Source organism: Lissotriton helveticus, chromosome 6 (genome assembly GCF_964261635.1).
Source record: "Lissotriton helveticus chromosome 6, aLisHel1.1, whole genome shotgun sequence".
Taxonomy (NCBI): Eukaryota; Metazoa; Chordata; class Amphibia; order Caudata; family Salamandridae; genus Lissotriton; species Lissotriton helveticus.
The window spans coordinates 1,121,244,863-1,121,261,756 of NC_136067.1; the positions used below are offsets into that span (position 1 = coordinate 1,121,244,863).

General features: G+C 41.4%; 1 protein-coding gene across 1 annotated transcript in view; it reads right to left on the reverse strand.

Moving 5' to 3' along the window:
• The window catches only part of SYNE1 (spectrin repeat containing nuclear envelope protein 1), a 2,361,447-nt gene that overhangs the window by 899,356 nt on the left and 1,445,197 nt on the right, over positions 1-16,894 (reverse strand). The window contains exons 80-81 of the mRNA XM_078648775.1: positions 14,165-14,430; positions 11,940-12,105 (exon numbers count right to left, since the gene is read on the reverse strand). Coding sequence (XP_078504901.1) covers positions 11,940-12,105; positions 14,165-14,430 — 432 coding nt within the window. The remainder of the gene's footprint in view (positions 1-11,939; positions 12,106-14,164; positions 14,431-16,894) is intronic.

The following is a 16,894-nucleotide window of genomic DNA, read 5'->3' on the forward strand; positions in this document are numbered from 1 at the left end:
TCCCTTCTTGTCTATCCAGGGAGGTTAAACTCCTCCTCGCTTATTCGAGAAAGTTTCTAGTGACCTCTGAGCTAGCTGGCAAAAACCTAAGTCTAATATAGTCAGTAGAGACCTAGTTAACCTCAGTCCTACGTCTACACTGCTGAATATATTATTCCAAAGCGCAGAGTCTATTGGGACTATAGGAACTACACTACATGGCGCCCAACGTTTGGTAAGGCGATAAATCTAACGCAAGACGTTAGAGTAACTCAGTCGTGCTTTTTCACACAGACCCTTTCTCCCGTAAATACTCCAAAGACGTCTGGAGTGGGTCAAAGGTTAAAATCCATCGGAACTTAGTAGGAAGAGATTTCTATGTATAGTTTTTGGTTTATTCAACGTTGAAGGATACAGTGTTCCAAAATATTGTGCACCTAATCTTTGTTTCCTTGAAAACCCGATCTGCAGCAAAAACCTTTCTGTCAGTAAAAATGTCAGAAAATGAAGAAGAAAGGGAGACAGCTAGAATAGCAGCTCGACTCCTAGAGGATGACACAAGTCTCCTACAGAGTGACCCGGATGCAATACTCATTCCGGTCAACATAAGAAAAACTATAACTCTTAAACTTATAGAAAATGGACTGACATCGAGAGGTGGTACAATCATATTCGTTATTGAGGCACATGAATATCGGCAGACAGAGGTATTCTATTCATGGATAAACTTTCCAGCAGCAAACGCTGTCACACATGAATTCCACTATTACAAAATAGAGGAACCACCGGATGAGTACACCCCTTTTGAGGAGGTAAAAATCCCATTAAAATACCAAGAGCACCTGCTCTGGTTTAAAGGCGCCCTAAAACATAATAATCACATCACCAGGCTCGGTCCACTAGGTAGACCAGGAGCAACGTGGCCGGTTCTAGCCAGCTACACACCACATCCAGACATTGATAAAATGTCAAGCGAAGAACTCTTAGTTAAAATAAAAGAATTAACACAGGCATATAGAGAGTTGGTTCAATTGGCAACGGAGGATATAACTTTCCTCCAGAAATTGAAAGAAACAGATATAGCAGAACAACCATTTGAACTTGCCAGAATCATAGAAAAATCCTATGAAGAACTAGGAAGAGATAGTTTAGGTGGGAAACCAGTAAAACCCCAACTAACTGAAAATCCTGAAAAAATATTTATTAAAAATAATTTAAACACTCCAAAAAAGAGCTGGGATGGAAATAAACAATCCACTCCCAAAGAAAAAAGATTCCAGTCCAGAGGAAGGTCTCCTCGGCGGAGAGAAAGATCTCCGGACCAAGGACACAAGTCTCCCCAGAGGGAACCCTCTGAGAAAAGATACAACCTTAGAAATAGGAATAATCTAAAGAAACCTGATAGATATCAAGATATTGATACACGTCCCTCTCGATATTTTCAGACTTCCGCGCAGAAATCGGAAAGAAGAGGACGGTCAGAACAAAGGGAAGAGCATGTCAAGTCCAAAGACAAAGAACCTGCTCATCAAAGTAAAAAATTACAATTTCCAAGAAAGAAGGTAGCCAGCATTAAAATAGTCAAACATGCCGAGGATACTCAGGACACAGCTGAAAAATGGAGAGTGGGCCCAGACAGTGCTAGACAGCGCAGCAGAAGTGACCTTAGCTCGCAAGATCCTGATGAATCATCTGGAGACAGTGGACACGAATGAATACATTCAGGTGGAAACTGCAGATACCAGAGTTAGCAAACCTCATAAAATATACGAGATAACATTACGTATAGAGGGAGATAAGACTAGGAAAGTAAGGGGTCTATTTTGGGATAACCTTTCAAAAGGCTATGACATCCTTTTAGCTGAAAAAGACTGGCCACCAGAGTTTGTCAGGGAGTGCCCTCATGGCGAAGAAATGATTATGCCTGCCTTTTCAAATCACATTCCAATTCATAAAAAATATACACTTGCAAGAAAGTGGGCAGTTGCCCAAGCTCCTGCATTATATAAAAATCATGTAGGATGGGATGAGGACTCTCCTCCTCACAAAATCCAGTTAAAATGTCAACCAACTGCACAAAGGCAGTACCCAATTAAGCAAGAAGCTAAAAAACAGGTCAGGGAGATTTTAGATCAACTTGAATACCAGGGGGTGATTGAAACATGCACCTCACAAATGAACAATCCTTTGTTTCCTGTCTCCAAGCCAGACGATTCATATCGTCTAGTTTTGGACTACAGACACCTAAACTCATGTTGCAAAACTTTTGTGGTACAAAACTCACATAGTGCAGCACTAATGAATAACATCGTGCGCACAAAATAGAAAAGAACATTAGACATCTCTAATGGATTCTTTTGTCAAAACATTGCACCTGAAAGCAGGTATTTGACCGCTTTCTCAATAATGGTCTCGCAGAAAAAAAATTCTGTCGACTCCCACAGGGGTTCAAGAACAGTCCAGGATTATTCTCAGCAAGAGTAACAGAGTTACTACAACTGTATGATGATGAGGCATTATCTTATGTCGATGACATCTATCTAACAGATGATGACTTGGATACTCACTTGAAAAGAGTGAACACCATAATACTTGGGTTTGCTGCAGAGGGTTACAAATTCAACTTTAAAAAGTCACGAATTGCCCATCTAACTGTCCTGTTTTTAGGATATGAATTATCAAGTGAAGGCAAAAGCCTGGCAGACAACTTCTTAGAAAAATGCGCTGTAATCCAAGCACCAAAAACGCTGAAAAACTTACAATCAATTCTAGGTTTCCTGAATTTCGGAAGAACTTACATTCTAAATTATGCAGAGAGGGTTAAACCTCTCTACGAACTAATAAGACCAGATTTTAAACCAATCAATTGGACTCAAAAACACACAGAAATTTTGAGATCATTGCAAACAGACATGTTAGCAAAAACAAAATTGCAAACTCGCGATAATACATGCAACCTTGTAATCCGAGTCATCCCAGGAAGATGAGGATTCACGTACCTGACCTCTAATGAGGGAGAAAAGGTACCAATAGCATACAAATCACACTTGTACTCACAAGCTGAAAAAACATTCAGTCTTGCGGAAAATGTTGTAAATGCGGTTCAAACAGCTGTAGCAAAAGAAAGAGCCCAGGCCCAAGGCAGACGGATTACTGTTTTAACAGCAGAATCAGACTTCGAGTCATTAACAAGCCCATGTAATTTAACTACCGTGGCATTAGATCCAAAATGGATACAATGGGAAAATTCTCTTGCTACAGAAAAAGTGAAATACTATTTTGACCCGGAAATGAAAAAATTGAAATATCTAACGTATGAAAAAGAATATCCTCTGCCTAAAGACATTCTGCCCATACAACTTTACGCCTGCGTAATATACACAAACAGTTATGCAGAACCCTCGGTTTGGGGAAAACAAGCTTATAACACTACGTGCGAGGTTGTCAAATGCCGGTGGCGCGGACGTAAATTGATGCCACTGGTAACAATGTCACAATCTGTAAAAGACTATTCAGGTCAACAAACTGAATTAATAGCTTTAAATATGGCGCTCGACATTGCCGATCGCGAATTCCCGACACTAATAGTGTGCGATTCGCATTCCTGCGTCGAATCATACAATGAAGACTTGCAGAAATGGGTTCAAAACGGTTACAAAGATGACACAGGTGCCACAATTAAGCAAAAATCGCTTTGGGAACAAGTAGTTCTTGTAAAGAAAGAACTACAAAAGACTCATGTGATACATACACTGAGTCATCAGCGTGATGGCGTTCACGCTGCAGGGAATTCATTGGCTGAAACAGCCACAGCGGAAGCAACTAAGCCGCCTTCTGTAGCCACAAAAAAGCGTTCAGAAAAATACATAGACAAGGAAACCATGCTGGCGGTAAAAACGTCTTCAAAAGGCGACTGTGCAGCACTACCCGTGAATTATCCACTCAATTATACATACATAATCGATGCAAACTCCGTTCCTTTTGCTCTAATCCCTGGAGTGGGGGATAGAGTAATTCCAAACACGAACAGGAGAATCTTCTTAATACAAGAAGCACATATGGGATTGGATCTAAGGCATCAGATGATCAAAGAATCTCTGACAGAATTACAATCAGAATACTGGTGGCCGGGAATGAGCTTGGATAATCACGAATTTGTAAAAAATTGTGAAAACTGCAACAGAGATCGTAGTGGCGAACCGGCCGACATAGTGCCAGAACACCTAATAGAAAGCATAAGGCGATCTATACGCATGATTAAACAGGAAACATGCGTCCCAATGTATATTATTTAAGACTAGATTCACTTAAAATGTAGACACCAGCGCTCGGCTGACGCCAGAACTGTTATAAAAGATTTGCGAGTCTATATCGGCACATACGCAATTGGCATGCTACATTGAGACCAGGGTCCTGCTTTTAGCTCTCGAGCTTATAAGGAGGCCATGACCAGCATGGGCATTGCATTGCGGTATTCTTGTCCCTTCCATCCTGAGGGAAATGGGATTGTGGAAAGAAAAAACGGAGACATAAAGCAATCTATAACGGCAAAGGTATTAGGTACGGGTGATGGGTGGGTCAAACATTTAACAAGTGTCCAACTTAGTCTTAACAATCTGCCAAGAAATTCTCTAAAAGGTTTCAGTCCGTATGAACTATTGTTCGGGACTAGAATGCATATCCAGGACCTTGATAGTCAGACTTCAGTGGTAGAAGGAAAATGCTTTGATATCAAAGATCGTTTGGCTATTTTACAGGACTTAAATGAAACAAGAAAAGACCTGAGCAACGTAAAGCTAAAACAACAGCCAACAGCCACTGAAGAGAAACCACCTGTCCCAGAAAGGCCTGTCTGGATTCCAAAGATTGGGGATCTGGTCAGAGAGAAGATCGCGGTGAAGAAGGAATTTGGGCCTTCTTACAGAAAAGCAGTACCTGTCTTAGCTGTCAACGGAACAAGATCAGTTGTACTACCGCCCCTTGCTGGTAAAAAGGAGAACCGAGTTGTATCCATCGACCTGGTTAAACCACAATCATGTGGCCGATAATAAGTAGTAGGCCAAGTGGACTCCCAAGAAATAGCAGAACGCCAAAGTTTGCTACAAAACAAGAGGTTCAAACTGAGAGACTAATCACATTTGATAAAGCTACAGTGAATTAACAAGGACTATGCAACAAAGCCATGGAACTTATGCCTCTAAAAACCCAAATTGCAACAGCTCGTCAAGAAACACCTGTCTACAACGATGTAGCCTCAGACTATGCTAATGAAACAAAGAAAATTCCAAAAGCAAATAAAAATCCGGAAGCAATTCCAACAATTGACAGAACTGCATCAGGCTACTTCATCAATTTCGATGACTTTTCTGAGGATCCAAGCGAACCTGAGGAACAGCCAACAGAAACAAAGACTTTTAAAGACAAAGCAAAAGAACTCTTTCATCAACTCAAAGAAACCTATCTGATTTCTCCATGGATTGAATTTTGGTTTGTGCTAGGTGTACTTTTCCTCCTGCTTTGGCTCATCATGGTACTGTGCTTGGGACATTTCATTGAGGGAAAATATAGTACAATGGACACAGCAAGTCAGAACATCAACTTGGTCCTTAAGCCACACAAGTCATCCCACATTGAGAAAAGAGAACTATCATCAGTAAATTTCCCAGCCAATCCAATACCCGGTGGGGTAGCTTGGGACAAGACAGATTATGACATTTATGGCCCGGTCGAGCTCTTGAAGTATCCACATCAATTCAAGGTTTCATTAAGTGACTTTGTAAAACCGAGCACATTCTCTGATGATTGGGACTTTGAAAGTATTAATGATATGATGTCAGATTTAGTTATGTCAGCAAAATTTACAGAACATGGTTATTTACAGGGTTCATCAAATTATGAACAGATGTACTGCTACAATCACTATGCTAACCATTATTTGCATAAATCTGCGCAACCTAGAAATGTTTTTAATTATAATCAATTGGAACATTGTGCAACTCCACCAAAAGGCAGTTCAAAAACATTTTTTGATAAATTCCCATACTTCTCAGGGTTTAACACAAGTGATGCAGAAACGTTTTATTTCAAACTGTTAAATCAGACAGGAATGAAAACCATGCTGACAAACACTAAATTAATCTATTCAGAAATTTCTTTTGAAAAAATGACTACATTTGGTTTTGATTTTTGGAAAAACAATATTGAAACAAAAACCATCTGGGGTACCAAAGATTGGCAGGTCCAAGGTATAGAATCATTATTTAGAGCCTGCATGATCCCAGAACAAATTATATTCTTGAATGATACCATTCAACAGACAACCTGTCTTGGCCTAGCCAAAATTAAAGACTTGAACAAACCGTCTATTCCAAAACCAACACCTGACAGTAATAGCACTATAGATGATGAAATAGACGTATCCCATATTTTTAACCAACACAGAACACATCCTGATTGGAAGAAATGGTTGATCTGGCCCACAGACACAAATAACTGTCAAGATAGATTCTTGAACAAAATACAGGGGTTCAAATTGACCAGGCCAGACCCTAGATACTCCCAGAGACAACATCCAGGGATAGTTACAACATACAGTGTAGGAAAACTCTGCCTCGAATGGCTACAGACATCCACACTGGCAGAAATTAAGCAACACTTGACTTTACTTAAAGAAGGTGCTGACTTACGTGATTTCATAATGGGACCACGCAAACAGCGTCAAAAACGTTTCATAGCGGCCAGTATATATGCGGCATACAACGAAGCTTGGAAAGAAACACAAATTGAAACAGCAGAAAAAAATACGGGAAATTGACCGTATTAATTTGGAAAAATCACTTTCTATTGTGGGCAATGGGTTAATGACTCTGTCTTCCAGAATATATTCACTGGACAGTATTGTATCATCTGCAATTGATATAATGGAACAGGACTTACTAATGTTACAACACGGTCAGTCCCAACTACGTTCTATTGTACAGCTTGGCTGGACGTTACAAAATATGCGTTCAGGCTACGTGCCTTGGCGTTTAATCAACACAATGTCATTATTCTCTATCTTTAACCTTACTGATACACAAATCAGCTTGGCACAAAAAGGAGCGGAATATACAATTCTGAGCATTGAAAAACTTGAGAGATTACCATTGACAATGTCAGAACGGACTGTCATTGAATGGATAATACACGGAATCATAACTATTCCGATAACTACTTTCCAATTTAAATACTGCCAAGAGTATATACGAGCAGGCCAGTATGAAAGGTTGGGTAAAGAATATATTAAGTCATCATGGAAATTACCTTACACACACACATGTTATAGTGAAAAAGGACAGAATGTATTTCTTAATGGTGATAATTGCAAAAGGTCACTAAGTGGTATACTTCTGTGTCAGGGTATAAACCTACATGGGGCCTGTGAGGGGACTTCAAATACCCTTTCATGCCACCAGCATGGCACACCTGCAACTCGAATAGAGCCATTTTTTAGAGGGCTTTCTAACGGGAGCTACATTCTAATAGTGGACCACAGATGTTGTGGCTTGGTGCCAGGAAAAGCTTATCTAGTAAGCGTTTCTTCCATGGTCACTTGTTGTATGCAAGTATTGTATCCGAACAACACTCCAGACAGGGAGGGAAAAATGTGGCCCATTTTGAATATCTCTTCTATTCGAATTGATACTTTAAGCAGAATGAAGTCTGTTCTTCTACAGACGACTGTGCCCTTGACGTCATCAAAAGGAACGTATGATCTGCAAGTCGCAAGGACAACGGCAGAGATACATAGCCTTTTATCAGCAAATTGCCCCCCTACATTTCGCAGAAATTTTAAGCCAAATCCTAAACATGTCCGATACGAATGGTATCCCGCATGTATTTAAGACAATTTTTTCGGGACTATTAACACCCTTCAAAGCAGTCCTGGGCATCTTTCCTAATTTTGTCCATTCGGTCTTTGGCGGCCTACCACTCCTGTTGGGACTCGTAGCAGGCATTTTATTTTTGATTCTCCTGCTTCGTTATGGCAAGCCATGTCACAGACAAGACTCCAGCAACAATGGAAGAAACGATCCTAGCTATACGTTATCGGGACCGCATAACTAAAGTCCTTGGATTAGCCCGGCTAAGAGATCTGAATATGACCTGGTTTCTTTCATTCAGACCCATCTGGCAGAATTGTATCTTACCTGTGTTAAGATGTATGCTGTGCGGAGAAGAATGCGTGTTAGACGTCTGTCTCACACTACAATCAGAAGTACCATTGGATACAGATACTTTGCTAAGTCCTGTAACGGCTCATGCATCGTGTTGTCCCCAGCGGTTACGTATCCTGATGACGGCATTCGTGGAAACTTCACCACTGCAATTAAAGGGTAGTGAAGTGCAAGATGAGAGCAGCATCAACCAGGTACGACCTTCTGTGAGCAATGCTGATCAATACATCGATGATAGCAATCATTCTCACGACTGCACAGTTGCGGCATTTTCCAACCTGGTCGAACTTTCACCTGAAGCGGTAAACCACTTTTTTGAAAGTCTGTCTGAAATGATGTTTTCCCCCGAACAGAAAGAATAACTTTAAAACAAACAAGCACACAGCGTTCCCTGAACTCTGAATTCGGCCTTCGGCTTTGATAAACAAAAGCTACTGAAAATATTTGGAACTATTTTTTTCTCTCTCCCCTGAAAACGAAATCATTTTTTCCCGATTCCAAAATATTTACCTTTTTATGGCACATGTACTCTGCTTAAAGTAGAACTATTCTTAGAGAACAGAGCTTCTATTTTAGGAACTCTAAAGACAATGTATCACGTCAGCCTCTAGCACATTTACAGCAACTGTATTTATATGTGATGGAATGGTCTCGCACCTTTTTTCTGTATTAAGAGCCATTTCTTGTGTAAATTTCGCAAATCATTCATGCTGATATAAATATGCATCCTTTTTTAATGAATGATTACACTGCTTGAAAAACGTACAGTACCTATAATCATTTTCATGTATTTCGCATACACCATTTCAAATGCAAAAATGTATTTTGGGGTGGGTTGGTATACACGTGCACCTTTTATGTTTACTATTGCTTAGTTTTAGTAATGATGGACATTAATTCGTGGAGTGGGTGTAGTGTGTTATCTAGGAAACCTGAATCGATATTCCTATTTCATGCCCTTGTCCGGCTATAATCAATAATATCCATACAACGGCATAATAATCACATCCATAATTCAGTCGTAGCACATGCTGTCACAATAAGCAAGGCTACTTCTCCGGCCCCCTAGTAAGTACACCGAGTTCTCTAAACAAAACCAAGCCTCCAGCAACCTGGGAAATCCCCCTGGCTATTGTTTTGATTTCGTCCTAGAACTCCTGTAAAGCACTGTAAGAACGGCCAGTTCTTAGTGACATCTTTATTGACGTCTTATGTCCAACCTTACGTCAAACCCGGCACCTTTCAGGTATAAATATACCAACGCTGCCTTAAGCAAACACACAGTCGTGAATCTGGAGCAGAGCAGCTATCTACTTCCGAGAGCCCAGCTGATGCGAGAGCCCACGGACGCTGCCCCTCCCTTTTGACGCGCTGAGAAAGACGCTGTCTTTTCTCCTGCTGAGAAATCCAGCTCCGGCGTTTCCAGCCTACCCTTGCGGGTTGCTGGGATATCGAGTCCTGAGAGAGAGATACCAGACCTCCTGCTTTCTATTACCCAGGTACGGAACTGACTAAACCCTTACAGAGAATTCTTGAGTCAGATTCTTGGCAAAACAAACTTAACTTAAACTGCTACTTACTTACTCCCTCCCACGTATTAGGCTTAGGTCAGGTACACCGGGGTAGGCGTATTTAGAAGCACTAGTTGAGTACGATTAGCCAATGTATATATGTATGTATATATTTTATCTATTTTAAAGTATCATATGGCTAAGAAACCATATCAACGCTTTTACAGTATTATTTTATAATCCTGCTTTTACTGTACGCACTTTACTTTACTATAAGTATTGCAATTGTAGCAATTCATTTCTCTTCCATGAGGAAGGAGACTGCTCAATAAATAATACCTTTATTGAAAACGCCCGTCTCTCTTTTCTCTGCAATCTGGTGAAACGAAGTACGCACCTTTGACTGAGTGAAATAGCTGTCTTTTGTTTTCACACGACTCTAGAGATATACTCTTAATCAGGGAGAGCAAAGTTGTCATGTTTTATGGTTGTCAGAAACTAAATCCCTTCTTGTCTATCCAGGGAGGTTAAACTCCTCCTCGCTTATTCGAGAAAGTTTCTAGTGACCTCTGAGCTAGCTGGCAAAAACTTAAGTCTAATATAGTCAGTAGAGACCTAGTTAACCTCAGTCCTACGTCTACACTGCTGAATATATTATTCCAATGCGCAGAGCCTATTGGGACTATAGGAACTACACTACAGATGATCCTAAAATGTATTTTGTAAACAGTTACTGCAATGAAAGACTATTTGAATTTCTGATCCTCAAATGCCTTTATGAGGTCATTTAATGCAAAACATGGAGCAGGTCTTCCTTAACATGACATGATGAACACAAGCAGCTGAAACCTATGAGTCTGATTCACACAGTGCCTCCACACTCGTGGCGGAGGCCTCGCAGTTGTGGGGGGATGGGAATTCTCATTGCAAGATTCCGCCCTAAGTGCGGAGACTCCCCCATGACTGTGGGGCCTCTTCCATGAGTGAATTAGGCCCGGAGAGTATACAGATTGTAATCAAAATATTATGGTCTGCATTCCTAAATGGAAACTCAGACATCTGAACTCTGAAAACACAGGGGCAGATTTACAAGCCCCTTGCCCCTCATTTACGCCGCGGTTGCGTCACTTTTGTGACGCAGCCGTGGCGCAAATCCTGCGCCATGGTGCGGGGGTACTTACAACGTGACACATCTGAGAGATGCGTCACGTTGTAAAGCCCTGTGCCACATGTAGGCGTTCCTGTGCGGAGGGGGGGGGTTTGGCGTAGGAATGCCTCCTGAAAGTGGCTGAGTGAAATCTACAAGATAGGGCCCCCAGAGCATTTCTGGAGCTGTGTCGCGCTTGCCACGCAACTCCAGCAATGCACCAGTTTTACGGCACAGATGCGTCACACATCTGTGCCGTTTTTGCCCCATGGCGCACCGCATTATATATACGGCGCATCCATGATGGCGGAGCTGTGGCACACAATAACAGGCGCATCCCTGCTGATTTACAGGGATGCGCCAGTTAATGTAAATATGCCTCACAGTTTTTTTTTTTATACATAATTTTAAAGCAATGATTGCTGACCTTGGTTTAAAAAGAATAACATGGGTATACTGTGATATTGTACAATGCATTTAGTAGAATGTTTCTATCCAAAAAGATGGGGGAAAGCTCCATGCTCTGCAAGTTTCTATTGGGGAATCGCAGGAGTGACTTACTATGCACAGTTAATAAGAAAAGCAGCACTTTCCTACGAAGTGCTAAAGTGTCTTTTTAACTAACATGCATTCTAGGATTTGGCAGAGAGTGGAAAAGAAAGCCCTAGTATAGTGTGAATTATCATGACACACAGCTGGTAGGCCCAGTACCCGATTCATGCACAACTCCTATTCTTCCTGAGTGTTGTGACCTAAAAGGAGAAGATTTGCAGAAATTAGTTGCATGGGTAGGCATATTTGGTTGACTGAAATATATATTCTACTTACACAACAGTGAAACAGAAGCTATGCTTTTCAAACCAGTGTTTAACAAAATGTGCTTATGATGATTTTCTTCATGGCGACTCATCGTATGACGTTCATCAGTCACTCAGGACAAGGTCATGGGTATTGATAGCAGACAAGGAGAGCAAGGTCTATTCAATGTTTCCCTCATCATGGCTTATGTAAGCACCCAGGGTACGAAGGGATGCTTCCACTATATTTAATTATTCACCACAACACTACTCCTCAAAGGTGTTTTACCTGCAGTTCCTCTAGATGAGCCTCTGTGTCCACTGTGGGATTCAAAAGATATTCCCTGGCTTCCTGAACCCAGGATTTCATGGTGTTGACATGTTTTTCCACCTCATCTCGGTCCTTTAATTCTTGTTCCACTAATTTCTTACTCTTTTTCACCTTAAGTTGGATACTTCAAAACAGAAGAAAGAACACATTCTTAAAGTTTGAAAATGAGAAACAATATCTGCACACCATGAGACACTCAATTAGTAGTGTGTAGTATATAGTTCATTCCAAAAACAAGTACATAATAATAGGCACATTTATAAAGCGCAATTGTTACACTATGACCAGTGTGTCCCAGCGCTGCGGTAATGTTGCGCAGAATTCTACTACCCTCCTCTACCGCCCTACTTATCCCGGGGGTAGAGATAGGTTTTAAAATTTTTCCTAAAGCAGCTCTCCTGGACCTCCATCCGGAGGCCCACAGGGAGAGCATTCCATTGCTTGGCAGCCAGAAGGCGAAAAGACCGTCCACCCATCCTTGCTCTCTTGACAACGGGTAAACACACCAGGCCCACCCCACCTGATCTCAACTGGCGTGTTGGACCATAGGGGGAAAGTAGATCAGACAGGTACGATGGAGCAGTCCCCTGCATGATCCGATGTCACCAGGGCATGGACCATAGTCTTCCTGGCTGCCGCAGGCAGTAGGTCCAATGTTTTCCGCAGGACCTTCAGGAATACAAAACAGGCACCTGCCACCCGCCTGGTTTGATAGTCAAAGGAAAGGTTGGTGTCCAACCATACTCCCAAATTCTTTACCTGCACACAGGGCGTGGGCGCCGTCCCCAGATTCTGGGGCCACCACGCAGAGGACCACACCATCGGGGCCCTTCCCAACACAAGCACCTCGGTCTTGTTGCCATTCAACTTCAGGCAGTTCTTTGCCATCCATGCAGCCAGTTCTTGCAGGCATGCAGTGAAGTTGGAGGTAGCCGTCTCTGGTGCCTGAGTTAAGAAACCAGCACTGAGTGTCATCAGCATAAGATACGACCCTGATCCCAAACCCATCAGCAATCTCTGCTACGGGAGCCACATAGAGATTGAACAGGGTCGGGCTCAGGGTCGATCCCTGCGGTACCCCTGACTCAGCTTGATGACTCTTGAATAGTGATCGCCCTGTCTCACCTGGAAGCTGTGCCCTGACAAAAAAGATTTTAGCCAGCTCAGGGCACCGCCCAACACCCCTCCAATCCTCAGACATTGCACCAGCGTGTTGTGGGCCACAGTGTCAAAGGCGGCACTTAGATTCAGCAGGATCAAGGCCGCCGTTTGACCTGCGTCCACAAATTGCCTGATGGATTCCGTGGCAAAAAGCAAGGCTTATTCTGTAGAGTATCGTGCTCGGAAACCGGACTGGGTGGGATGAAAAAGATCGAATTCCTCAATATGTGCCGTCAGTTGTTCATTCACCACTTTTTCCGCCACCTTAGCAAAGTATGGCAGAAGTGAGATGGGTCGCAGATTGTCCACTTGGTCTGGACCAATATGCGGTTTCTTTGGGAGAGGAAGGACCACAGCTTCCTTCCATCAGCTAGGTACTATACAGGTCCTGAAAGATGTCTCCACCAGGTGTCTTATGTATGGCTCCAGGCTCTCCTAACCTCCTCTCAACCGTTTAGGTGGTGCCGGGTCCCTGGGAGATCCTGACTTATACCACTGCTGATTTTAATTAGCTGTTGCGCGGGGGGGAGAGGCATCAAAAAAATCTTCAGCCCCTCTCCCTCCTCGACATACTCTATCTCCTCCGTCCCTTCCTCTCCTACTCTGGCTGAGTCAAGGAAGGTGGAGTAAATTTCCTCCACTTTATCGGAGAAAAAGTCGGCTATCTGATTACATAGCTCCTCTGAGCCCACCGCTGGTGCAGATAGAGTTGTTAAGGAGGATATCTCCTTAACAACTGCTTAACATAAACTGCTACTATTTATAATTTCTGCTAAAAAAACTAACAATTCTATCCAGTACATAACAGAAACATGAGGGTGAAACTCTCATCCTACAACCATTGCATTGCAACCTGAAAGAAGAGCTAGAATAGATTGTTGAAAAAGGGATTTGAAAAATTATTTTCTCTACAATGCATTCTCACTAAAAGCATATTGAATCTTAGCAACATAAACAGCAGGTAGCTCTATGTGTTATAGAGAGAAAAGAAATTAGTATTTAACATTTTGTAGGAGTCTTACTTGGTGCAGCGGTCTTGCATAGCTTTGATCTCCTGCATTACTGGCAGCTCTTCCTGTGATTTGAAGTCCATTTGCACATCCCGGAGCACACTGTTTGAAACGTACTGCCGGAGATGGGCAAGGGTGCCTTGTTCTTGGTCCACTTCTTGGACGAAAGTATCATGGTAATCCAGTAGATCAATGAGTTCCGTCTTAGAAGCTTTTTCTGTTGAGCTGTCTGGAAGGCGGTCCTGAAGCTGATCAATCCTTACTGTAGCATTTTGAATCTATGGAAAAGTGATTTAATAAAGAATTTACAAAAGAAGAATAGCTAACAAAATTATTGACCACTTACTTTGCTTTCAGCGTATATACACAGTTTCTAAATAATCAACCATGCAATCAGAAGACCTTAATTCTTAGTTTTAGCTCTTGTATCCCAATTTGGCCAAACTGTGTGATCCAGAGAATGTCACTTTACCTTAATTAGACAAAGTTTCCTTACCTGATAAATAAGAAGTCTTTATAAAGAAAATAAACATCAGTATAAAGCATTACACTAAGACCTGCCTGTAATCACTGAGGGATGATTTAGTTTGGAGTGTTGCACTATTCATGTCACCACCTTTAAAGCAGTTTTCAAAAAACAAAAAAAACCTATTACTAAAGACTGAAATAAGTATTGAGTGATGTGTACAAACCTGAGATTACACAAGTAACTATGTAGAATAGTGTGTAATGCATCAAGTGGTACTCGAGACATGATACTCATTCAGTCATTTAAAGGATGTACACTGAATCCCAAGCCACTGTTTGACTTAAATCATTTCACCTCAAACGTTTATGTTTATATTAAATATTCAGTATCTTTTAAAGTAGCATGAAAAGGGTGAGTTTAAGTGAAGAAACATTTTATTGTTATTAAAAATCTAATTTAGAAAAGCATGCACTGATTTGATACTACCTTCTTCAATGTTGAGCTAATAGTGGATGGCTTACAGCTTGTGGAATACTGGTGGAATACTTGGGTTTTGTTTACCTTTTATGTGAAAAATGGTTAATTGAACAAAGTATAACGGTTAACTAGTACCAAGTGAATTGATTATTTGACTAATCTAACACCTGTTCTAACTAGAAGCTTAATTGCATTTAAGAAGGAAATTAACAGAAAGGATCTAACTTTCGCGGTCTCCATTGGTTGAAATCTTGAACTTTTAGTACTGATGTAATTTTTGTGAATTATGGTACATAATATGTAGGAAGCTGGTTCTCTAAATAGTGTACCAAAACGAGATGCACTGTGCAGAGAGTACAGGTATCCCTTATTAATGTACAGGTACTTGCTCTAGCAATCTCAAGGTGTTTTATTTGAGGTAGTTTGGTCGAGCAGCCTTCGGCTTATTAGAGGGGAGTGTTAGGCATTTGTGGCAGACACAGAGTCAATAAATGAGACACACATTCAATAAGGAAATCCAGCACCAATTTAGAAAAATAACATAGGTTTTTATATTTATTTGACACTAAGATATATACGAGATTAGGTAAGTACTTTAAGAGGTTTCAGGGGGCACCTGCGAGGCGCAGTCCAGGTGCATATCATAATAAATCCAATACTGAAATCAGTATGGATTTACTAAGACAAGGTGTTTGATACTGAACACCAAAGGTTTCAGTGAAGCCAGCATGTAGCTGGGGAACTCATGAACAGTGTCCAGTACATATACTTAAGTTGGCTTCCCTGTTCACTTGCACCATCTAGTAACTGAACTAGACGGCCCAAGGGCACATCTGCTCATGCAGATATGTCCTCACATATAATATAATGCACCACGCCTTAGGGCTACAAAGACTGCTGTAGGGGTGACTTACATATAGCCCATGCCGTGACTTTGACACAGCACACAGTGAGTATATCATGTCATGTTTTTAAACATGGTTTGCACCGTGTCACAAAGTCTGCAATGGCAGTCTGTGTGGAATTTGTGAGTGGTTCCCTTAGGGTAGACCAAAATATGCTGAAGCACTTAAGGACCCTCTTTAGTACCCTTGACCTAGGTACCTGTGGTACCATTTACTAGGAACTTACAGGGGTGGTAAAGTCCTTGGCCAATTGTAGAACAATTAGACATTACCTTGTATTAAGGAAGGAGCCCTGGCACTGAAGCCAGGTTAGCATGCCTCAGCGCACGGTCAGAGTCGAAAATGAACATCCAATAGCAAAAACGGGGCAGAAAGTGGGAGGACTACCCTAAAAAAAAGCCCAGTTTCCTACACTTATGTATCTAAAAAAAGATTTCATGCTGGAGAAGAACCTCTTCTAGGGCTAATAGCAACAATAGGTTTGAATGGGAAGGGCAAATAGTTCAGCATTGTATATGGTGTTTTGCTTTGTAAAGCAGCAGAGGTAAATAATAGTTATTTATCCACTGCTCTGCAACCATTAAAAAAGGGAAGGAAAGGCATTAATTGTGAAAACAACTGTGACATTCATTCAATATGTGTTTTGTCTTTACTCGGATTAATCTTATTCTGTCTTGGTATTGAATTGTTTAATTATTGAAGCATGTCCAGTTTGCAAACCCTAAGTTTCGCCGAAGATGAGATAGACATGCTATTTCAAAGACCATCTACTTTAAATCAGAATGGAAAGAATCCTAGTTTAACAAAGCAAACAGAGGCAGGACTTTAAGTTAAAAATGTGCCTGTAATCTTTGTTGATGTCCCTGAGTACCCTGGAGATTTTAGTGGTAT